This window comes from Rhipicephalus microplus, chromosome X (genome assembly GCF_043290135.1).
Source record: "Rhipicephalus microplus isolate Deutch F79 chromosome X, USDA_Rmic, whole genome shotgun sequence".
Taxonomy (NCBI): Eukaryota; Metazoa; Arthropoda; class Arachnida; order Ixodida; family Ixodidae; genus Rhipicephalus; species Rhipicephalus microplus.
The window spans coordinates 101680717-101706485 of NC_134710.1; the positions used below are offsets into that span (position 1 = coordinate 101680717).

The window sequence follows — 25769 nt, forward strand, 5'->3', positions numbered from 1 at the left end:
GTTTGTGTTGATGATGATGGTGGCTGTGTTGGTGAGCGCCATCTCTTGGATTTTTCTGCAACAAGAAGCACTCGGCCGGCTAGGCTTCTGGTGTTGTCCACGCGATGGCGCTTTGCACAAACACCCAAACACGAAATCGACGTAAGCACAAGGGCCGAGCTAAGTCAGACGTAGAAGGGAAGCATCCCTCCTGATCAATGAAAAGATTAGAAGAAAGGGTGCTCAGTGGCTCGCAGAAGTACATAAAAAGGACAGAAAGGCAGCTGCGAAATTTTGGAACCATCTAAACTCCCTAAAAAATGAAACAAACCTAGAGCAGAGGTTTATAACTATAGCTCAAGGTGCTAGGCTAGAAGGGGACGAAGCTATTGAATATATAAGAACAAGGGTGACAGAAAAATTTCAACAAAGAAGTGCCTTATGCACCACAATAGACAGGGATGGATCAAGTGGCACAATGGCTCCATTTTCGCCCCGCCGCGGTGGTCTAGTGGCTAAGGTACTCGGCTGCTGACCCGCAGGTCGCGGGATCGAATCCCGGCTGCGGCGGCTGCATTTCCGATGGAGGCGGAAATGTTGTAGGCCCGTGTGCTCAGATTTGGGTGCACGTTAAAGAACCCCAGGTGGTCCAAATTTCCGGAGCCCTCCACTACGGCGTCTCTCATAATCAGATGGTGGTTTTGGGACGTTAAACCCCACATATATATCAATCAATGGCTCCATTTTCACGAGAGTGGGAAAGGGCTGAGAAGAGGGTTCCAAGTAGTACATCAACAGGCCCAGATGGCATTCCAATTATGTTGATAAAGACATTGGGTCCGAAGTCTAAACAGACTTTGAGAGAGGCAGTGAGCAGAACAATAAACGATGGTGAAGTCCCTGATGGGTGGAAACTTAGCAGGATGACCATGATCTATAAAGGAAAGGAGGACAAAGATGACATAAACAACTACCGTCCTATAACAGTGACATCAGTGGTCTACAGGCTGGCAATGCAGATTATAAAGGAAAGACTGCAGGCATGGATAGAGGATGAGGGCGTGCTGGGGGAACTGCAGAATGGGTTTCGGAAACACAGGAGGTTGGAAGACAATCTGTTCTCACTGACGCAGTGCATCGAAATAGCAGAAAAGGAACTGAGGCCCCAGTGGCTAGCATTTTTGGATATCAAGGGAGCGTATGATAGTGTGGTTCAAGAGGACTTGTGGGAAATACTAGACACACTGGGTGTGGAAGATGGAGTAACTAATCTTTTAAAGGAAATCTATAAAAGTAACAAGGTAGTTATAAAGTGGTAAAAACAGGTATCCAAGCCCACAGAGGTGAAACGGGGACTTAGGCAGGGGTGCCCACTGTCACCCTTGTTATTCATGATGTACCTACAAGGATTAGAGACCAAATTAAAGGGAAGTGGACTTGCCTTCAACCTGTCTTTAGTCAAACAAGGAAAACTCATTGATCAGGTACTATCAGCATTAATGCACGCAGATGATATAGTGATAATGGCCGACAACAACGAAGATTTGCAGAGATTGATGGACATCTGCGGTAATGAGGAAGATAAGTTCGATTTTAGATTCATTAAGAAAAAATCAGCAGTCATGATTTTTAATGATAATAAAGGTAGTAAGCTTAGAATACAGGAGGTCACGCTAGAGATAACAGATAAATACAAATACCTGGGCGTATGGATAAGCAATGGGACTGAGTACCTAAGGGAACACGAAATATTTGTGACGACTAAATGTAACAGGAATGCAGCAGTGATTAAAAATAGGGCACTGTGGAATTACAATAGGTATGATGTTGCGAGAGGAATATGGAAAGGGGTCATGATTCCTGGGCTGACGTTCGGCAATGCGGTCTTGTGCATGAGATCAGAAGTTCAAGCAAGATTATAAATTAAGCAACGTGGAATAGGTAGGCTTGCCTTAGGAGCTCACGGGAATACACCAAATCAGGGAGTACAAGGTGATATGGGATGGACATCGTTTGAGGGCGGGGAAGCTAGCAGCAAGGTAAAATTTGAGAAGCGATTGAGAGAAATGGGGGAGGAGCGTTCGGCTAGGAAAGTTTTCAGCTACTTGTACATGAAGAATGTCGATACAAAATGGAGGAAGCAAACCAGGAAATTGACTGGTAAATACTTAGAACAGCAGGTGGCCAAACCAAAAAGAACTATCGGTTAAGAAGAAAGTGAAGGAAACGGAGACTGATATGTGGAGAATTGGCAGATCTATCGAACTTTTAAGCAGGAAATTGCCAAGGAAAGGATCTATGGTAATACTTGGGTAGTTCTCTACTGTTTGAGGCCAGGATGGGAGTATTGCGAACCAAGACATATCGGGCCAAATACGAAGGGGTAGACACAGTATGTAGTGCGTGTGGAGAGGAAGAAGAAACTGCAGAACACTTGAGGATGTTCTGTAACGGGCTTCATTCTACAGTTCAGGATGATGGCGCAGAGTTTTTCAAAGCACTGGGGTTTAAGGACAGGGAGGGCAAAATAGACTTTAAGCGGGTAGACTTAACTAGAAGGAGGTTATCTGATTGGTGGCTAAAGTCAAGGCACGAGTGAAAATTAAACCCTTCACTGCAAAGTACGAATCCTCAACCTCACTATTTAAAGGAAAAAAAAAGATAAATCTAATGGTTAGTTCACTAAGTATAATGGCTAGGTGGCGTTAGCCGCCGCCCGATCTAAAGGGTACAGCCACATCCATCCATCCATTCATCCATCCAAACAAGGTGTGCGTTTGCTTTGATTTCTTTGTTCCTTTGGCGCCGTGCATAGGTGTTCTCTGGCTGATACGTGCCGTACAGCTCTCACGTCGTTTTTCACGTGTTGTGTATGTGTGCTTGTGCTGCTTCGTACTTGCGTCATGCCGGAGCTGGGACAAAAGCATCGAGTGCTGAAAATAGAGGAGAAATCGGACATACCGTATAAACGCGTGTAAGGGCCGCACTTTTTTTTCAAGAAATGAGGGCCAATTTTCAGGGTGCGGCCCATACACGCAACGTGCAATTTTTTTTTTTAAGCAAAAGAAAAAAACGTACCAGCTAGCGAACGAAGAACGTTTATTGCAGCATACAGCATATGTGCTTAATCGTCGTCGCTCAACGAGTCCTCAGACTCGGTGTCCGAGATGGTGTGTTGCGGAGCACCGTCCTCCCACAAGCAGTCATCTTCCGCGCCATCCAAGCTGTTTGATATACCGGTGACTTTAAAGCTTCGGGTCACAACGTCCGTCGAGACTGAGTTCCACGCCGACAGTACCCAACCGAGAACAGCCGCAAGCGGTGCCCTCTTCAGCCGTCCGGTCGGCGTCTGCTCGTGGCTGCCGCTTGCCATCCATTCCGTGTAGAGCCTTCTGAATTCCACCTTAAAAGGTCGATTAACGCTGACGTCCAAAGGCTGCAGCATTCCAGTGAGGCCGCCCGGAATCACGGCCATGTCTGGGCCGACACGGCGCAGCTGTTCCTTCACCTTATCGGTAAGGTGACCGCGGAAACTGCCTAATACTAAAAGTGACCGTTTGGCTAACAGCGCTCCTGGTCGGTTTTGCCAAACACACTTCACCCAGTCGAGCACCAAGTCATCGTTCATCCACCCCTTTTCTTGGGCTCGAACTATGACTCCCTTGGGGAACACTTCGTTCGGAATTCTTTTTCTTTTCAATACGACGTACGGGGGTAGCTTCCGCCCGTCCGCGGTCACACAAAGCATCACTGTGCAGCGTTGGCGCTCAGCGCCGGTGGTCCGCACGGCGACGCTCTTTTTGCCTTTCAGTTCGACTGTGTAGTTTTCCGGGCAGTCAAACCACACAGGAGTTTGATCTGCGTTCCCTATTTGCGACAGTAGATAATTATGTTGATGGCGAAGGCCGATGACATGCTTCTGAAAACTAAGCACCTTATCGGTGTAGTCCTCTGGCAGCCGCTGGCACAACGTGGTCCTTCGCCGAAAGGAGAGATCCTTCCTTTTCAGGAATCGTCGCACCCAGCCAGCGCTAGCCTTGAAAGTCCCGGCTGGTATATTCTTCGCACGTGCCAAGGCTAGTGCCTTCACGCGCAGCATGTCTGTAGTTAGTGCATATCCATCGTTCCGCACTTCTGTCACGTAGCGGAACAACTCTTCTTCTAGTTCCGGAAACTTGCATGGCTTTCCTCGGAAAGCGCGCTTTTTGCTGTTCGTGTTTTCCAGAGCTTCCTTTTGTGCGCACCATCTTCGAACACACTTTTCGTCGACGTCGAATTTTCTGCCGGCGGCACCTTTCCCGTGCTCGAGCGCAAACTCGACCATCTTTAACTTGTAGCCAGCTGTGTAGCTATTCAGGTGCTTGCCCATCGTGCTACAACGTGAACGCTCGGCAGAAGACAAGCACGAGAGACAATACGACGTGCACAACTCCTACAAATGGCCGGCTGAACTGCACAAGTTGGTGATGCTGATGCCGATATCGAGAGCACGTTTGTATAGTGGTGCGAGGCACGAAGGATAAAATCCCGGTTTAACCTTTAGGTAACGAGCGTATGAACACTAATCAAATAGTTGAAATATTTAGCAAACTTTATGAACACCTTAGCACGAAGAAAGTTAAACAAAATATACTAGTGATGCACCTGTAAACCGCTGTAAACTTTGATAGTGATGATGATGGTTGCGTTTTTTCGCGCCATCTATTGACGACGTTCAAAAGCTCGCATGCACGCGCGCATTTTGAATACGTGTGGGTTAATGAAAGTGTAGGTGCGGCCCTTACGCGAATTTTTTTTTTTTTTTCGAATATGTGCGTCATAAAAACGGGGTGCGGCCCGTACACGGGTGCGGCCCTTACACGCGTTTATACGGTAATTCGTGCTATTGAAAGCGGCACGAAAAAATCGGCGCTGGCACGCAAAAAGGACCTGCCGTTAACCACGGTGTGTGGAATTTGGAATTCCAGAGAGAAGTTGCTCGGCAGTACTGCTGCAACTGCGAAAAGGTGCCGGCTATGCGGTTCGGCATTTTCGTATGTAAAGGAGGCGCTGGTGAAGTGGCTAAAAGCTGCACGGTCAAAAAATCTGCCTATCAGTGGACCCCTGCTCGTGAAGAAGGCCCTGGTTTTTGCCTCGCAGCTCAACCATGACAACTTCATGTGCAGCAATGGCTGGCTGGCCAGATTTAAGGCGAGGCACGGTATTACCACGAGGACTGTTTCGGGAGAAGGTGCTGCTGCTGACGTGGATGGCACGGAGCAGTGGCAAAATGGTCAGCTGAAGAACATCTTGGAAGACTACGCACCTGATGACATCTTTAATATGGATGAATCGGCGCTATTCTTTAAGCTGCTACCAGACAAAACGCTCGTGTTCAAAGGCGAGACGTGCACCGGCGGCAAGCATGCAAAAGACAGAATATCAGTGGCGTTTTGCGTAAAGCTGACTGGAACCGACAAAACTCCGCTCCTCGTGATTGGAAAGTCGGCCAAGCCTAGATGTTTCAAAGGCGCCCGGTTGCCATGACGGGTCATCTATTGCAGCAGCACCAAAGCATGGATGATGGCAAAACTCTTTGAGGAGTATGTGCGCCTCATCGATCGTCGTTTTGCGGCTAAGAACAGAAGAGTTGTTATTATTTTAGACAACGCTTCGGCGCAAGTCGCCCTGGACAACCTGACGGCTGTGAAGTTGGCGTTTCTGCCACAAAACACAACAGCGATTGCCCAGCCCTTGGACCAAGGCATCATTCGAACTGTAAACAACTCTACAAGAAGAATCTGCTGTGCAGATTTCTTCTCGCCATTGAATGTGGCAAATTATTCTCCATCGACCTCATTGGCGCGATTCACCTACTCGAATACTCGTGGCGGCAGGTTGAAGCAACGACAGTTCAAAATTGCTTCAAGCGTGCTGGCTTCAGTGTGTGTGCGGGCGACGCAGACGACGCCAGTGACACCATCGACCAGACTTCGGACATTGTAGACGAAGCTTGCAAAACTCTGCTAGCTGAAGTGCTGGAGCGGCAGGGCGTTACGGAAGGCATTTCCTTCCCCGACTTCAGAGACGCAGACAGCGATGTGCAGACATCTCCGGACATGTCCGACGAAGCCATTGTTGCCACGGTTGTCGAAGTGTCGCGAAATGATATTGATGAGGACGACATGGAAAGCGACAACACGGTTGATCCAGGTCCGACAGTGGCCGAAGCTGCGCATTGCGTCAGCGTCATGCGGGTATTTGCCGAGAAGAGGGCGCTGGCAGAAAAGCTGGCTCACAGCATTAGTGAGTTTGAGGCCGCTGTCGTTGCTGCTAGGCCGCCGCGCCGTCAAATGAAGATTACAGACTTTGTCACGCGAAGTTAATAAATTACTGCACGTTTTTTGTTCTTTCATCCCACTCTCTGAAGGTTTCTTTTTTGACAGGTAAGTGAGCGACCTGACACTATTTCGGTTAAGCAGTACTACCGTTTAGTACATACTTTTTCCGAGCTCCAGCCAACTACGGTTTAACGAGGTTTCACTGTACCTTCCTCTCCACCATAGCTGACCACATGCTTTCATTAGTATTTCAATATTGCTGAGACAAACTTTAATTAAACCTAATTTAAACTTAGATGGAAGGCCTTCAAAATACTGTCCAGAATGCCAAGAATGAGGCAGTAAGTGCCAAGAATGCGGTGCAACTGTGCAACAAAGGGTAGTAGGTCAAGTAAAAATTTCTGTCTCCCGGCACATGCCAACTGCACTGAAAAATAAATATAGCAAATGTTACCTATTATAACCTTTTTATTTCTAGTTACCAAAGTGCAAAAAAAAATTCTGGCTCTTTCACATGAACCTGCGGTAGTGTGCGGCAACAATGCAAAGGAACATTCCTAAATTAGCACGTGTGAATACAGTCACAACAGCCAGCATGGCAGTGGAGTTAACCGATGGCTCATATGACTTTTCTCAATGCATGAATGTACTTTTGCACAGTGATCAGCAACAAAGCAAAAACCAGTGCCACTTCAATGAATTGCGGTACATGCTGCTGCATGGAGCCAACAATCTCGAGCTATCTGTGAACATCGCATAACCTATTAAGTTCATGCTACCACTGCAGGGATGCTTGCTGTAACGTATATATCATAAAAGCTGTTTCATTCATGCTTCAAAAGATCAGAAAAAAATGTTAAAACTAACCAAATTCTGAATTATCGAAAAGTATCAAGAAAAAACTAAGCAAATGCATTAGCACATTTTCACTTTCTTGCCGAATACTAAATGGTGTACTTTCTATAGGAGCAGGGTAAAAACCAGAATCATAGTAGTCATTCTGGAACTTTGTTCACAATGCTACTATAGCCCTAGACCCCCCATGTCACAATTAAACCGATACATGCTTTCCACCCCTAATTTACCGCATACTGTCACAACCATCACTACCACCACATGCAAGTGACAGTGATTCTCTTCACTAATAAACGAGAGAAATTGTCCCCTGTCCACTGCTGCTGAAGCCTTGGTCGCCAAGAACGAATTGTGAATGGCGAACACGCTTTTTCAAGTGCCTGCAGCCAACGAGGCGTCACACGCACTAGTAAATGCAAATAGGCATGAAGCGTTCTGGCTTTATACCTGTGTCACACGGGCGCGCAAAAAGTCTTTTAAGTAAGCGGTCTTTTACGAAGTTGAAAGACTTTTAACAAAGAGGTGTTTGCGGCGCAGACACACGGCAGCAATGATCTCCTTTTAGTGTTTTCGTTCGAAGACGCTAGCGAAAGCGTGGCGCTAGCAGTTAAAAGAGAAGCAATGAAAATTAAACGATGTATCACGATGTACAAATTACACTTTTTGCACTGCTCGTTTCTTCAAATAAATTTAAGAATAAGAGATGAAGAAACACCAATGTGAAAGTTTTTTGCACAAGATAAGGAAGCATTCCCATAACTAGCGACGTGCACAAGTCCGTCTGGCACCACTGTGCTTTTATTTACCGTATTTGTTTTTCGCTGCTCTCGACTGCTCTCGACACGTTATGGGCGACCGTACGGGAGAAAAAGCGAGGATCGCAAGCCTCACAGCCTGCCTTCTCGCTCTGGAAAGCGAGGCAGACGCTGCAAAAGCCGCCAAGGAGAGGATAAAGCAGCGCAAGACCGAGCGTCACCACATGATATTGCCGACGCGTTGTAGCTGCTTACGAGAGTAGAAAAGGAAATAACCATTAAAAGAGTTCATTACACCTTGTGCAGGATATGAAATTTGTTTTTACAAAGAGTTTTGGTGACAGAAAAATAAGCATTCGCTGTTTTTTTTCCACCACTCGAAAATTGCTGGCGCCCACTGGTTTCGAGGCTACTCATTCAGAGCCATAAAAGAGATCGACGAACGCCGTTTACGAAAAAGACCGCTTCTGAAAAGGAGTTCGCTCTGTGCCGTATGTCTGCTGTCAGGAACTCCTTTTCGGAAAAAGACCGCTTACTTAAAAGACTTTTAAGTGCCCGTGTGACAGGGGTATTACTGTCTATACCATACGGTTTGCAATGATAAGATAATGACAATATGAACTGCATCATGCCGTTTCAGCTGGCTGCGAATGTAGTTTTCACTCTTTTGCATCGCAAATTGGTAGCCCTTCAGATTCGCTCCCAGGATCATTGAAATTAACTGGGTCAGGGTCAAATATTACAATTAAATGAGAGTTTGATGCAATTAAGTCATGTATACAATGGCCATGACCTGAGAACACATCCAAATTACCCAATCTTTTAATTAATGAGGGTCCAGTTAACAAGCTTTATATGTATACACATTTGCTGTGGGAATGTTTGCACAGCAAGGTTTATTTGCACCTGCACCACTCCTGCACGTGGGAGGCACCTCCCTGGGCCAATACAGTGATGGCAAGCTGCTTTTGTTTGTGCAAACAATGTACACTGTGTTTCTGTGGTGTACTAGAGGTCCCGCTCCCAGAAAGATGTGGCAGCAAATGGCAGTGCAGCACGTTTAGGTCATTTGCTATGAAGTACAGGGTCCTTAAAAAGCCCCACGGTAACAATGCCTTGTATTCCTATCGCAGTGTGGCCTGTGAACTTTTGACGGGCCTGTACATACCAACGGTGTGATGCCTGTTATGCATAGAAGATAGCTGATGCTTATCATGATAAGGATGAAGGCCATTATTCGTACTAGCTTTTTTGTTGGTGGCTCCCATCATGCTTTGAAGCATCTCTGATGCTATACAGTTGCCAATAAATTTTTTCGAACTCCAAAACTTTGAACTTCATGGATATTTTGGCCTTTACAAATGCACTGTAAAGGTTCCTAAAGCCCTAACACATTTTTACGATATGTTTTTTGAACAAATCTATAAATTTATGTCTTAAAGTTCAAATTTTCTGACTCATTCACTTGTGTTGAGCCATGCCACTTGATTTTGAAAGCCGCCATGTTGGATTTTCCGCTGGCTTGGTCAAGATTGGCTAAGAAAGGCCAGTTACGTCACCTCCAAGATCGAAAATGCGCACAATCTTTCATTTGTGGGAGCTGTGTTGAATCTTCCTTGGCAGGCAAAACACTCCAGGGGACGTAACTTTTCTTTCTCAGTAGGCTTTTTTGTGCATATTGTTTTTTTCCGGTTGTCATTCCACACGTGGTTGTGTTGGTGGTGTGTCAGGTGTTTCTCAGCCACTGTGCACGTTGCATGTTCTCTACTGTTGCAGTTGCTCAGTGGTTACAGTGCTCGGCTACTGACCAATCATGGCCACGGTGGTAGTGATTCAATGAAGGCGAAATGCTGGAGGCTCGCATACTCTGCGATGTCAGTGTAAATTGAAGAACCATAGGCCGGATCGTTAAATCCCATGGAACAGATGAGACGTTGCGTGCACCTTTTTATGAATGCTTTGTTTGCTTGGTGCCACGGTGCCACCAACGCGCTGACGATGCCACCGTAGCCCAAATACAACTACATCTGCTTGTCCCTAAGTGTAGCAAGACGCAGAGAATCACTTGTGTGTTTTTAGGCTGCTCTAATCCAGTTAGGAGGAACGTGGCAATGAAAACTGTTTTTGTTATTTTTGGAGATAAAGTCATGAAATTTTGCATGAAGATGCCATTTGGTGTGCTGATGCCATTTGGTGTGCTATCTACTGTAGTTTATAAGTTTATAGACTTGCATTCTCACCCCAAAATTAATTAATGAATCGAAGTTTGTTAAAATTTTTACATGAGGATATTCACAAGAGCCCATTCTTTACAAAAGCCAATTACAGTTGAACCCCTTTATAAGAAACATGCTCTAAGCAGCAATTCTTGTCTTTGATATGAGATGTCTCTTGTAAGCAGGGTACCATGTCTTCATTTCTTTATTAACCCGTATTTTACTATAGGCACACTGGCGTCTCTTGTCTCTTACATCAGTGTCTCTTATAAAAGGGTTCAACTGTATAAAAATCTGTATAATGTGCACACGAACATAGACAGCTTTATGGCACTCACCAATATCAATATAGTGGCACTGTGCCAAGGGAAAGCTGTAAATTTGCATTTTCTGAAGCCAATTTCCTCAGAGCGTTTTAGACAGCCCATGAGTGAAACGCTTTTTTTCTCAACTTATACTACATATATTGGCCAAATATTCCACTATGATGTAAAACATTGTCTCCGGATTGCACAAAAAATAGATTAAAAATTCAACATTTTGACCAAATTTACCATTCCCAGTGTTATGTACCCCCGTAAACTTCATTGTCATGTGTTCACACCTTTTCGGCTATTTTGTGGTCTCACTAGGTTTGGAAAATCAGTTGGCTATTGTACATGCATCACTGCACCAGTGTAATAGCAACGCCTCCTCTAACTATATGCCTGGAACATTATTCTCTTTTCCATAGAGAGCCTCCTGCCAGAGCTGATAGCGTAGGCCGCACCTCTTGCAGCATGTTGTGACCAGGCCTCCTGATGAGTGCTTGCCACCATACCACTAAGTTACAAAGCATGATGCTAACAGCTGCTTCGATGCAGCTGCAATAGCTGTTAGTGCTTTTGCAAGGGAACACCGCTAGAATCACTAGCCACAGTACCACAAGGAGGAGAGAACAGACAAGGAAAGGGCAGCGGATTTGCGGCTCATGTTCCAGGCATCTTGTTATAGAGGCATTGGCCGAAGTCGAAATACCAGCCAAATTGGTCCCTTCATATACAGAAAAAGACATCTGTTGTTGAACAGTGTGCTGTTGACTGCAATGAGAGTTGAACAGTGCAATTAAATGTTAACACGATGAAAAGTTGTTACAGGATGCACAGACTTGTAGGCATAGAATGAGCCCCCACAGTTCAGGCTGTCATTGTATCTAATAGGCTGTATGGTCACTTGGTCAGGTGCTCGCAGCAACTACATTTAAACCGTTAGTACATTTATAGTGTGTATGTATTAACAAGGCTTTACTTATGCAGGCATCACAGACTTTAAATGACATTTGTGACAGGCAGATGTAGTCACCAGCCAAAAAATTACCTTGGCATGATGTGCTGAAATCCATGCCTGTACTCATGATCATAGGCGGGAATCAACAGCTGCTCTCTCTTGTACCTGTAAAATATAGATGTCGATATTTCTCCGAAAGCGCTCTCCCGGTATGGGTGAATGAGCAGCAGCAAAGCATGAGCGATCAACAAGAGGCAGCCGGGAGCAGTTGGCAAGCAGGCACCCTTGACACTTTGGAGACACCAAGACTGGGGTACCTCTCTCCCCATTAAAAAACCAGTGGGTGCACGTGGCGCTGAGTACTCAACTCAGTACAGTCAAAACAGAAAAAGATTAGCTCAAGTGACTGGCGGCCAGAGCAGCGAAACTGCGACACGCTGCGCTGTTGTTCCCCATCCCACTGATGACGAGAGTGTGAAGTTCATTCAAGTTCCCAAAGTAGGTGTGGCTGGCATAAAGCACTCCAACCAACAGCTTTTTTGAGGCAACTGCGATAAAAATACGGTTTCTTGCAACTCCAGCAAAAAAAAAAAAAGGAAAAAAAAGTGCGTAGTGAAGTCTAGCGCTAATCATCATCATTATAGCGGTGCTTCTATACCTACTGGAGCACCCTCAAGCCTCTTGCCTATAAGAAGACACGTAAGCTACCAGCCAGAGAGATTTGCGGCCAGGCAACTGATGCTAACGAAGTCTGCTCGCTTCTTTAAAATGAGTTTGAGTCTTGTAACTGACTTCACCTTATGTTTTTTGGTCGCAAATCCCACCGAGTGATTACTGTGTAAATAGACATGGGTATTGATATTTGCACATACCGTGTTTGAATTGGTTGTTTCGTAGAATTAAGTTGACACGTCTGAACACATTCACCTGTGTGGCTCAGGCTGAGAACAATCTGCTGTTCTTTGGATGTGGGTAGTAGGCTTCTTGTTGTCCTGTTCTGCCTGTCGCATCTCATTGTTCACTCTGGAAATGTTTAGACTAATCCAGGGCCGGATAAGATAGATCACCTACTAACGTTCATGAAGGAGTTGGCATCTTTAAACAAGAAATTTCAAAGGGATGTAATAGGTAAGCTAAAGGATATGCAAGCAGGCATCCCAGGTGAAAAAAGACGAATATCCAGTCTAGAAGGAATACCCAAAGATATAGACATCCTTCAGGAAGGTGTTGCTGCTCTAACCTCAGCGCTAGATGATGTAAAAGCTGACCTCAAGAGCTCCAATGTGCCGGCACTTCGCCCTGTCCTTGAAATTCAAGTCAAAACTCATCTCCAAAATACTGGCTCAGGACAGTTTGAACAAGCTAGTATTGTAGTTGACAATCTAAGTAACTGGCTGAGATGAAATAATCTGATATTCAAAGGAGTGCCTGAACAAAGAGGTGAAAAATGCGACAATACGGAAAAACTTATAAGCAAGTTCGTTTTGCGTAACCTTGGCGTTAACATTGGTGAAATTGAACGTGCACACAGAATAGGTCAACAAACACCCCGTAAGAATCGCCCAATCATTGTGAAATTCTTGAATTTCAAGGACAAGAGCACCATCTTGCAAAGTGCGTCAAAACTTAAATATCTTGCATCTCCGTCCGTTTGGATAGAAGAAGATTTCTCACCACGAATTCAACTTATTAGGAAAAGGCTTCGGGACTTATCACACGCTGAACGTAAACCTAACGAAAAGTACAGATCGCGGTTCGATAAACTGTTCTTAGGTAACAAACTATATACCTATAATAACTCGAGCAATACGGTCGTCCCACTTTCGAGGCGGGATGCGCCTGCGCCAACTACATGACCCAAACAGCATTGCAGAAGTAGAACCTTATCTTTGATTGTGTCGAACTTCAGAAGCATTTTTCATAAACAGTACCACCTGTGTTCTTTTATTGAGGGCTGCTCTGCCGACATCGTACTTGGTACAGAGACATGGCTGTCCCCAGATGTGGCTAACTTTGAGCTATCACTGTCGAATAATTTCCCAGTCTTTAGAAAAGATAGAACGGGCTCTCGGGGCGGTGGTGTGTTAGTTGCTGTAAAAAACAGCTTCAACGCTCACATATTTGAAACAGAGGCTACCATTGAAATTTTATGGGTCGTACTACAGTTATCGTCATTTGTAACCTGTGCTGTCGGAGTATGTTACCGTACACCAAACTCGCCAGCCGACTTCAATGAAAAACTGAACGATTCGCTCAGCCTCATACAATGCAGTTATCCCCGGTCCCCTATTTTTTTGGCAGGTGATTTTAATCACCCAGGCATAAACTGGCAGACGTGTACATCCAAAGGCGGCGCAGGAAGTTCTGACCATCAGGAATTTCTTGATGTACTAGCCCTGTTAAATTTGACACAAATGGTTGTACTGCCGACTCGCGGTGATGCTATTTTAAACCTTGTACTGACTACCTAGCCCGATCATGTACTTGTGAATGTTTTAGACAATATCAGTGATCACAATGTGCTTCATTGTGAATATACTTTAGAGAACAAAAAGCCAGAAAAGCCAAAGAAAACAATCTACAACTACACATGCGCTAATGTTGATATGATTATAAATCAACTGTCGTCTTTTTTTTGGGAATTTTTGCGCATCTTGTCGCTGCGCACAACTACTGAGAACTGGCATCTCATACAGGCGCAGCTAACTGAACTAAAAGAAAAGTATATCCCTAAAACTGAAGTGACAACGTCAACCTGGAGCGCCTGGCTCAACTTGCATGTCAAACGCAGCATAAATGAAAAAAAAAAAAAAAAGACTTTACTCGAAAGCCAAACAGTCGGGATACGATAGTGATGGGAGCGTTACTGTGAACAATCCAAGCAATGCAAGACAGAAATCGAAGCAGCCAAAGACAAATTCTTCAACAATGATATAACAACGCTCTTAAGGGAAAATACAAAAAAATTTTGGAAGGTAATTAACCCCAAACTTTTTTGTCATCACAAGTGTCTATTTCCAAGGATGGTGTACTTCTTTCACCATCATGTGTTGCAACGAAACTAAATAACTTTTTTGGTTCAGTATGCACACATCCCATTCCATCTGACCTTAATTTCACGGCTTTAGATTCGGTCACGAATTATTTAAATATTTCACACCAAGGTATTGAATGAGCTATCGAAAGGCTCCCAAACAATTCAGCACCCGGCCCGGACAGCATCTGCACCAAAATGCTAAAAATAACAAAGCCTCTTATTTCTCACATTCTAGGTTCTTTTTTTCAGCAATCTATTGATAGTGGTAGCGTACCAGATGCCTGGAAAATTGCCCCCATCACTCCTATCTTTAAATCAGGATACCCCTCTATGCTCAGTAACTATTGACCAATTTCACTAACGAGCATAGCATGTAAACTTTTAGAGCCCATTACATCATCTGCAGTTATGACATATCTAGCCTAGAACAAATTCTTACCATATCAGCATGGTTTCTAGAGTGGCCTTTCATGCGAAACTCAACTATTCGAACTACCGTATTTACTCGCATAATCCTCGCACTTTTTTTGCCAGAAAACTGATGCAAAGTTGGGGGGTGCGGGAATTACGCGGGGAAAACTTTCCATGAAAACCCAGAGAGCGAAAAAGAAAACGAAGTGGCCGCAAATCGGGATTCTCACGCCAGCAACTTACAGCAAGCTTTAAGAAGTACTAATTAGAGCTTGCCTCAACAATAAAAGCAGAGGTTCAACACAAGGCAAGATTTATTTGTGACACAAAAAGTTGAAGCAAACAGCCGAGAATTAGAATACTATACGAGGCACTGCGCCGTGCTCCCGACCGGGTTGCAAAAATTAGGTGCCTTTCCTCATCCTCTAACCACCACTACCACCACCACCACCACCACCACCACCAATACCATACGCGAAGCTTGTGGGCATTGTGGGCGTAGCGGTAGCGGTCGGCGCTCAACGGGAGCCCTCAAAAGGTAAGCGTAGCATGTCGGTATTGGGCTGATGGCTATTTAACAAAATCGTCCGCAGTTTCCTTCTGAAGAAAATAAAGTTCACCATCAATCCCAATTTTAGATACACAGCAGGCCCAACGCGTCTTGGTGGCTTTCAGCTGCCGTCACCAGTAGCGAACACAAAACTCGTAGGCTCCGAAGGGCCTACCGGCGGCCCTGTTGCCGTTGTTTAGCGCATGATCTATCACTTGCAACTTGAAGCGCCGTGTGGCTTCAGTATCGCCCCATAACATGCCAAGATTACCGACACAACATACAAAACACGCCGCAACGGGCTCTGGCCACTTCGGCTTGGCTTGGATTAGATTGAATCTCCGTGCAATAGTACGCTTGTTGCTTAAGAGATAGCGCCAGATAGCGCACGCTATCATCATCAGTGGCTGTAACGAGCAAACGACATTATTGCGGGAGTTTTCGGGGGTGCGATAATTACTCGAAGAAAAAAAAACCAACGTATTGGCAAATAGAAATAGAAATAGAAATACGTAGTCTTATCGCACTGCTGTCCCTTTTCCACAAACTTTATTTCAGTGAGTCATCTTTCTTACATTCACAGATTAAACCAGCTGATTGCATTTTTCCACGTGTGCCTCATAATTACGAAATACAACTCATGTTTGCCCGTACTAACTTCATTCATGACTCACCACTGTTTCTTGCGATTTATCATTGGAATAAACTACCAAGTGATGTTGTAACTGTGCGTGATCACGACACGTTTGTTAGCAGATTAATGGAGATGTGGAATGTAGAACCATAACATTTTGTGGCTTTCTTTCCTTTAGTCTAGTGCCAATATTATATCAGTTATCGCACACCTCGTTTCATGCCATACTGAGTGCTACATTGCATTACTATGTCTTCTTAAGTGCAAAATTTGTTTCTGCATTTACCTTTTTATTATTTTTTTTTTGTGTCTGTGTAAATATTCCTGTTTTACACATAACACTGCTGTATTGTAACTACCCCCCTTATGTAATGCCCGAATGAGCCTTTAGGGTATATGAATAAATAAAAGGAATACACAAGCGTTTATTAAAGATGTCGGCTTTTGCATAGGTCAACAGCAGGGTGGGCAGCTTTCTGCGAGCCACTCCTGCTTAGCAAAACGGAATTTGCTTGGCATTCTCGCTGTCAGCGTCCCCGGGAAGAACAGCGCCGCATGTAGTAATTTCGCCAGTCTCGCCGCTGGTCACCCAATGCTAATATTTTTCTATTGCAACTGTACCTCCCACATTAGAAGTGGATACACTACCGCTTCACCACTGCAATGCACACACACTCATATAAACTTCAAGTTCTATATTCCCTGTGCAGTCTCCTGTTTCCTTCTTGTGCACACTTCGTGCTTCATCTTTGTGACTCCTCATGTACGTGTTTGCTTCCAGTATATACGGAGCATGAGTCTTCAGGCACTTAATTACATATGACATAATAATTATGTGTAGTTTTGCCACACCTGCTTGTTATTGTCAAGCCTGTGCATACTATGAGCTTAAACTGAGCTTTATATCCCTGTATAAGATAAATATGGGGTGGCAGATCGGCTAATTACTGCTTAAGGGGGCCGACTAGTCTTTGGGACCAAAAAGTGACGAAAAAAATTCATTTTTTTAAAATTGACATATTTGGTTTCTGCAAGTATTTTTCTATTTCTGCAAATTTTTACACACCAGGAAGTGGTAATATTTTTGTAATGTCATTCCAACTGTCCAGACTCTTGGTGCTGTTAACATGCAGAACCTGCACAAAATGGGAAACTAACTTCAAACTTCTTTATAATTTGCCAGTATTAGAAGATCTGCTACGAATTTTTGAGCAGCTTTAAGAGGATTGCAAAACACGCGAACCATGATTGTTGCTTTTGAAGAAGCTGTGTGTTTTCAGTTTTTTTATTTTTCTTAAAAATGTAAATTTATGACTGTTCAATTTTGAGCCCTCAATATCTCTGTAGCTACGGCAGGTACAACAATATTTCTTTTTGCAATGGAAACCTGCATGTGTCTAGAATGCAAGTACGGGAGCAGAATTTATAGCACAGGCCTTTTTAATTAATTACTCATCAAAATTGTAACACAATTCCAACTGCTTTTGAAAATGAATAGTTCATTTTGCTGTAAAATAACCAAGAAAAGCCTAAGAGAAAAAAAAAACTTTTGCATACTTTCAATCTATAGTGATAAGTCTATGTTTGTATATCTTAAATATCACTTTTAATTAAGCACTTTCTTTCTATGGTGGTCTTAAAAAAAAAGGGGGGGGGGGGGGTAAACTTAAGTTATCTCAGGAACAAGATGAGTTACAGGAAAACTAATTAAATATTTAAAATAAGCAGAAAAAACTGCATAATCCTGTGCTGCTTGATCAAGATCACTGAAGAAATAAACGAAAAAAAATGTCTAAGACCAGTCTGCCCCCCTTAACTCTTTCGTTGCCGTGAAAAAATGGTCATTTTTATGTCTCGGGACGATAGTTTTTGCCAGTCTGAAAAGTACTCAAGCACACAATGTAGCACACCAATTTATGTCTAATAAAATGTGCTTTCAAAAAAATCATAAGTTGTAGAGCAGTAAAAATATTGTGGAGTGTATAAACATTTGAAAAAGTGTAACATTTTGATCCCAGATGATAAACAGAGCAATAAAAAATCCTATTATGTGAAAACACTCATAACCAACAAAGTTCAGAATAATACATTTTGGAGATGAATGGCCTGGAAATACGCTGAAACCTCATTACAACAAAGTTGCATCTTACACAAAATAAGTTCGTCATACCTGAAAATTCATTATAAAGGTTTATACCTAACACTATCTTTTTCAAGAATTTTTCATTTACTTTTTTTATATCCAATATTTCGTATATACTGCTTCGTTATATTGAGGTTTGAGTGTAGTGCAACAAATCATCCATGCTTTACACAATGTTGCTGCTAGCATAAACAAATAAATATCAACAGAGGTACTGTTCTATCGCTTGTGCCATGCGATGAAGTGTTTCCACCCCCCCCACCCCCGTTTCTTTTAGACACGAGTGCACTTGAGACACTTTTTTTTTTCTATTTTTAAATGAGAAGAGCCTGTTGGTATTCCAATATAGATGGGTGCCCTCAATATGAAGAATGCCTCTATAAATCAGATGTCCAACGAACTTCACCAGTTCTTCTGATGTCACCTCTTTCCATGAGCTAACTTCCTTTTACCCCTCTCCACATAGGTTGGCATTTGAAAATACGTATGCCAGCATATTTATTAGGCTCATGCAAATATTCAAATAAATATTACTGTATTTGAATTTGCTTCAATGTGAATTTAAATTGTTGAAAATTATGAAGTATTCAAAATGAGCAAATAAATATCAATTAAATAGTTCGCATGTAAGCTTTTGAAAAGATGGTTTCACTGCAGTGTGAGTGCTAAGCCGTGAAAAAGAAAACACTTATAAAGGGGAATTCTGCACTGCCCTGAAGCCCCACTTCAAGGTTAAATGAACATATTACTTTCAAATTGAATAATCATTTCTCAAGTTGAAAAGCTTGTTATACTGGCTCATATGCTCCAAGTATAGTGAATCATAAAAGGTAACATCTTTCACAGGTAATCACTTGTATACTAACGAAAGTCAAATCCTGCTACTATCATACCTGCCAACCTGGCAACAGAGAAATTCGTAAAACCCCCGAGCGGAGAAGTGGGGAAAACGGGGGGAGACGGGTTACAGATCTTTTTTTAAGATTGTAGGTGTGAACGAATCGCCTTTAGCGACAAGCATAATCATGTTTTGCCACCATAACTCATATCGACACGCTGAATTATTTCCCCCCATTTTTGCCACTAAAAAAAAAGAAAAACAAACATCACGAAAAACAAGGGGGGTCCCAAATGCAAGGGCAAACATCGGTGTTGCAATCTCATAATGGCTAGCAGTGGTCGAACACACCAGGGTAGGGTTTTCCACTAAGGTGAGAGTCTCAAATGGGGGAGCGCAAATGCTTCCGAAATTTCGTGTCGTCAAAACAACTATAGCCAAAAAATCAATTCTGTCAAAACAACTCTCGTATGTCTTCACACGTGATTGGACAGGACGGCGCAGCTGGCTGCCACAAAAGCGTGGGTCAAAGCTTTGGCTTTGCTCCCTACTAGATTCTTAGGACAGGAATGCCAAAATGCTTCTAGCATTTTAACATCTTTATCGCCTTTAATCTACCGCTGCATCAGCTATGTGTCCTCGGAGCTCGTAGATCATTATTGCATTGCCGTGACCGTTGCGGCAAACGGTATTTTTGTTTTCAATCCATGAGCCTTCAAGACTAAGTCGTTTTATGCTCATTATGATCACAACTGGCGCAGTTTTGCCCAACCGAGCTTGCGGAAAGCAGCGATGCTTTGACTGGTCGAGCGTTGGCCGTGCGTACACTTTCGGAGTTCTGTTAGTAATGTCGTCGCCATACATGATCATGTCAAACTACCCTGGTTTCGTCCAGAGCAGTTGTGGCAACGACAACCACACGCACTATAGAAGATAGTGCGTGCGCTGGTCGCACGCGTACTTCCGAAGTTTGAGCGCACTGCCATCGGTCGGCCTTCGTTCGACGGTTTCGGTACTATTGGCTTAATGGATGCACGAATATGGCTGGAGAATTAGCTAGAGAATTTCACGAACTCGTACCTGCCGCGGTTTCGCATAACTGAGACATTACTGTACGTTTTGATGAACGCCTCTCCAAATTGTTTATAGCAAAATGACGTGGGCTCTCAAAAAGCCTGGAATGGACTGACCTGCACTTATGTCAATGCAACCACATCTCGCACACAAATTTACATTTCTGGGAGATTTTTAAGAAACCGTCGAAATCCGAAAGTCTCCTCGACAATGCGGGAGACTTGGCAGGTATGTGACGATAACACCGATACATATTCTTCTCTCCTGAAGGCAAGATATAGCACAACACCGTTTTTGTGGCCTCCCTGACTAGCTATGGCAATGTGTGCCGTAGCCAATCAAGGAGGCAACGTTTTTTTACTAATTTTATTTTCTAAAAATCAATAATGAAATATTTTTCGTAAAATTTCAGGCAAAATTCGTAAAATTGTAAGCGCGGTCGAAATTCATATATTTTACGGGGAAAACGGAAGAGTTGGCAGGTATGTACTATTCAAAGTTGTTTAGATTGACAGCTTCAGAAAAAGTTGACAGCTTCAGAATAATCCAGCACTATATATTGGACCCTTACAGTCTTTGCAAGCTGTCTTCTCCCGACGGGCATTTTTTTTTTCCGGTACTGCGGCGATGGGCCGTTGCTCTCGGGCTCATTCGAGGTTTCGGTGGCGGTGTGCACTTTTTTTTTTTTTTTTGCGAATGGCAGTTCTTGTGAGGCACCAGTTTTTTAACACCAATGATTGCACAAAACCCGCACAAGCTGGTCGTGTTCGACGCCGATCGCATGCGGTGCGGCCACCGACTTCACGCTTACAGCGAAGCTGTCCCGTGCACTGCCGCTGGCGGATGTCTCCTCGCTTCCACTGCATGACGGATACACGCGGCTTGACGCATACGTGGACGAAACAACAGTTGCAGCACATGCGTCATTTCGGCGCTAAAAAGTTCCGAAAGCGATGCCAGTCCTTATTGTCTACTTGCCATTACTCAAATAGACAGCTCGCACCGCCTGCAGTTGGAGCATACTACGCCACTGAAGAGGTTCTGCATTGCATCGGTCTCACAAATAAATGTGGTTCCGCGTTCGTCCTGACACTTGCTTTAGTCGTCGAACATCTTTATCTTTCACTCTGAAGCGCTGACGAAGTGATCAACGGTAGGAATAAAGCTCGAACAATCCAAATAGGGTGCGTCGCTGCTGCCGCGGCTAGGCCTAGCAGCAGACGGACCTCTCGCCGGCGCTCACTGCTTGCGTTTGGGGTGCCTTCCCTTGTACTGATGCCGCGTAATCAACTTTCATGAACGAAAGTAGCGTTTCTCGCCGGCATCTATGGCGTGGAAATAGTAACTCTGGCGGTCGTGTTCGTCAATGTCTCGGCGAAAGCAGGAGAACGAAGAAATCTCTCGCATCCGACTGCGCCGCGGAATGCTCGCAACCAATGGCAGGGCTCTGATCATACCACGTGACTTCGAAGGCCCAGTCGCCATGCTAGAATGTTGCTTTGCCGAAATGGGCTCTGGGAGAAGAGGGTTAGGCCTACATGCCTGCGAAATTTCAAGAGCCGGCGATGCCGTAAAGCGAAGTGCCGCGTGCGTGAAAATCGGGTAACTTCGCACTTTCACGTGCCACTGCGAGTGCTTTAATTGTATTTTTCGATAACTTCTAGCTGATTCTCAGCTTTGATTTTTTAATATATTAAGGAGAAAGCTTGGAGGAATACAAAACGCAAGAAAACACCAAATCGACTTTTCCGAAAAAAATCGCGGTTTTTCGACCCGCCTCTCCCCTTAACTAGCAAGGTTTCTTTGGTTGCAAGACTTTGATGTTACGGAGCATAACCACAAGCGGCACGTAAGTTCATCAGCCAAGTGCATTTTCCCATCACAAGAACATTGATTTGCACAAACTTGCAAAAATCAATATGTTGCCGATAGGGACAAATTCAACTGATTCTGAAAGTTCGGTGGCTAGACTAACTAATAAGAGGTCCTAGGAATGCGAAAACCCAATTAAACAAGCTAAAATCAATGATTCAAAGTATTGATCAACGGTGATCGATTTAAATAGGCATGGTAAGGAGAGAGTTAATAGGAAGCCCGCTTTACTTTTCCACCAGGTCGGCCCAGTATTTCACAATCTCCACATTTGGACTGTATTGTTTTTTTTAATGAGGCTGCGGATGAATAGATTTTTCATACAAAACTCGCCATACAATTTTAAGCATTAGAAAAGTCAATGTAGAAATCTTTGACTTCTTAAACAGGATGGCGCAGAAAACTTGAACAGAGTAATCCTACACGATGGCACAACTTATTTGACAATTCCAGACCAAAAGAAGGCAAATAAAATACGGCATTTGGTGTCAGGTGTACCAGTGCTAAACTAATGCATTAAGTCTTTTAAATTCAGATAATGTAATGCTCACCTGCTCGCTTCAAGCTTGGTCAAGGCAGCTGGAACAGGATCTCGAAAGTCTGGGAAGAAGACTATGAAGGACAGGGATTCCGGTGATTCTGTAAGCAGCCTCTGCAAGACCACAAGGAAATATTGTACCAGCCAATCAGTTTCAATAAGAGGGCTACACTAACTCCTCCTTGGCATGAAGAAAAAGAAAAGACTTAAAACTAAATTACACATCACATATCAACAAAGAAGATACTTTCGAATCATAGAAATTTTCAGAATATGAGGTTCGTACAGATTTCCAAAGCGAAAATTCAAGGATATTCAAGGACTTCCCAGGACCTGTCACAGGTCTTTTAAGGACTAAAAGCAGCACGCAATGCTGAAATTTTTTTACTCTAAAATTTTCAAAATTGACTCATTTTTATTGGAATTATACAGTACATGCATATTGCAATTAAAAAAGAAAAACATGCCTAGTCTGCACTTCAGCTCCCTTTAGCTTCCCCATTTGCACAATAGGAAAAAAGCCAGCACTGAACAGCATTACGAGTCTCTCACTTCATTTGTTCATGGTTTGATGCAGTAAAGCTTTATTACCCATGCAGTTTTAAAAAACCAAACCACATCAACTCACGCCAAATTACTGCTTCGGAAATAGGGAGTTTGTTAGATCGACGCCGATCCATACCTGCCAAGTTCAAGGATTCTGAATCTGGTAAATTTCCGCAATGGGAAAAGGGGGCGAGTGTTGCGCTGATTTATTCACCCTCCCCTCTTGCAGCAAAAGAATAACATGGCAAAATTTTCAATTACAGTAAAAGGTGCGAGTCTCAAAGGGGGACGAACATACTTTTATCTCTCAAAATTTCGCATCATCAAACTAACTAGCAAGATATGTTTCTGACAAAATAACTCTCGTATGTCTTCCTGGGACACACTTGAACGAGCGGGACGGTGCAGCCAGCTTCCAGCAAAGCGCGGGTCGAAGCTTCGCTCAAAGGCCAACTGAAAATTTATTGCCAAAGTATAGCCAAAATACAGATGGACAGGAACCTTACTAGATTCTTTGGACAGGAACACCAAAATGATTTTAGCATTTTTTACATCTTATCCCCTCTACTGCTGCATTAGCCGCGTGCCCTTGGCTAGTTATCGTGTCGCCGCAACCTCTGTTTTGCACGCGGCGGTGTGGGAAAACAGTAGTTCAATTTTCTTAACCTGCGTGCGCTGGCTGCACAAGTGCCTTCAAAACCATGTTGTTTTTTGCTATCTATGACCGCATCTGCCATGATATTGTCCGCAGCATTTGTGGAAAGCAACGTCGCTTTAACTGGTCGATCATTCAACGCGCATGCAGTTTTGGAGTTCTGTCAGTTACATCGTCGCCACACGTGATTGTGTCAAGAGCGACCGTGGTTTTGTCCACAGCGATAAACCGCCGGAGAGGCAATGATAACTACCGGTGTGACAATGCGTGCACTGAATGCGCGCCTCCTTTCGAAGCTTTGAGCATGCTGCTCTCGCGGCCTTCGTTCCACAGCTTTATAACTAAAGTTCATACGACCCGCCGCGATGAGAAAAAAAGCTCGGAACATCCAAATTTTGCCCCAACGGACATAGTAGAATTTGGCTAGGGAAATTCACCCACCGAGATTCTACTGTATGTTTAGATTAATGCCTCCTAAATTCGTTTACAATAAAATGCGATGGGTTTGCGAAAAACCTGGATTGGATTGGGCTGCATTTTTGTCAATGCAGCCAGATCGCGCACAAAAATTTCAATTTCCAGGAGATTTTCCTGACAACTGTACAAACGTAAGAACTGGTTGAAATTCGTGAGGCTTGGCAGGTATGCTGATATACCACATAAAGGAGGCCACAATGTCAATTGGGAGGGCTTAGGAAATTTAAGGTTTTCATGGACGGGAAAATATTCCACGACTTTCAAGGACCTTGAAAGCGCATTTTTTAAATTCCAAGGTTTTGAAGGTTTTCAAGGACCTGTACGCACACTGTGAATATTTCAGCGAATAACATTTCATGCAACGTCAGTGCGACATTTAGTGAAAGTGGAATTACCTCTCCCAATGATTGCCTAAGAATACCACCCAAGGAAAGCTCATTTGGAACGATGATGAGTGAGCTCATTTAAAAAATGTGATTTCTTGAATAAAAGTATCATTTATTTTTTCACTGATATCACATTACATTCATGGTTTTATTATTATTATTACTATTGTTATTTTTCTTTTCCAGTGGGGTAAAGCTACCCCTTGCATTACGATCTTAGTCACCTTAAAGTACAACAGGGGTAGAAGCAGGCTTCAGTCTTTCGGAGCAGCTTTGGGAGCAGGAATATTACGGTTTGGAGTAACTCTGGAGCACCAAAAGACGTATTTTGGCACATCAAAATTTAGTATTGGAGCAGATTTTTTAGGTCACACATCACTGTTAATAGAACTTTTGCTTTCTCATAAACACAAAAAATTTCAGTGGTTTTTACTAAGCATTCAATGCTGACCAAGTGACAAGACTTACCCCAAATTGACATATATATATATTAAACCTTACAATATCAAAGCTGAAAGCACAGCGACTCGAAGGAAAAACTAAAGCGGCACTCTTGACAGCTACCAGGCCTCAGATGAATGAAAAAATTTGATGTTGAAATCTGGCAGTGTTCAAGATGTGAATAAAACACCGCATCCAACATAAGCAGCAACTCAATTAGACTAGAGATGAACTAGAATATTAAAAGTTATTTTCGTACTAAACCAATAGGGCTCTGTAAAAATAAGTGTAGAAAACTTATGTTCCGGTCACTGAAGTGTCACAGCCGACATGAGAACCGCAAAGAAATTTAGATGAGCTCACCACGCCACTGCTAGGCAATTAAGTGAATTTCTCTTTATTACGATATGAACTATATGGACACTCTACTGGTTTTTGTCATCGCTGCAATGTTCTGCATAAACTACAAGTTGATAACATTCCCCGCTCATGCATCGTACGTACTACCCGTGCGTAAGATTGCACAAGCTGGTGTTGTGGGTGCTGCTCAATCAGAGATTAAACGAGGCAGCCGATCACGGTCGCTCGGAGGGCAGTGCACACGATAGCATTCCCCGCGTGTTATAACTGCCGTCGAATGCTCAAGCAGATGAAACACGCCGCCCATCTTGAAAGAGCATGAAAAAAATGCTAGGGAAAGGGGGAGCGATTGCTCGAGCAGCAGCAGTGAACTTTGATTCTAAGGACGTGGATGTGATAAGCTGGCCTGTGCGCTA

The 25769-nt window shown here is 43.6% G+C and overlaps 1 protein-coding gene across 4 annotated transcripts in view; it reads right to left on the minus strand.

Moving 5' to 3' along the window:
- The window catches only part of Pcif1 (Phosphorylated CTD-interacting factor 1), a 125823-nt gene that overhangs the window by 7039 nt on the left and 93015 nt on the right, over positions 1-25769 (minus strand). For all 4 annotated transcript variants that reach the window (XM_075877342.1, XM_037427503.2, XM_075877341.1 and 1 more), the window contains 2 exons: positions 22502-22602; positions 11482-11556 (listed from right to left, as the gene is read on the minus strand). In XM_075877342.1, the coding sequence (XP_075733457.1) occupies positions 11482-11556; positions 22502-22602 (176 nt within the window). The remainder of the gene's footprint in view (positions 1-11481; positions 11557-22501; positions 22603-25769) is intronic.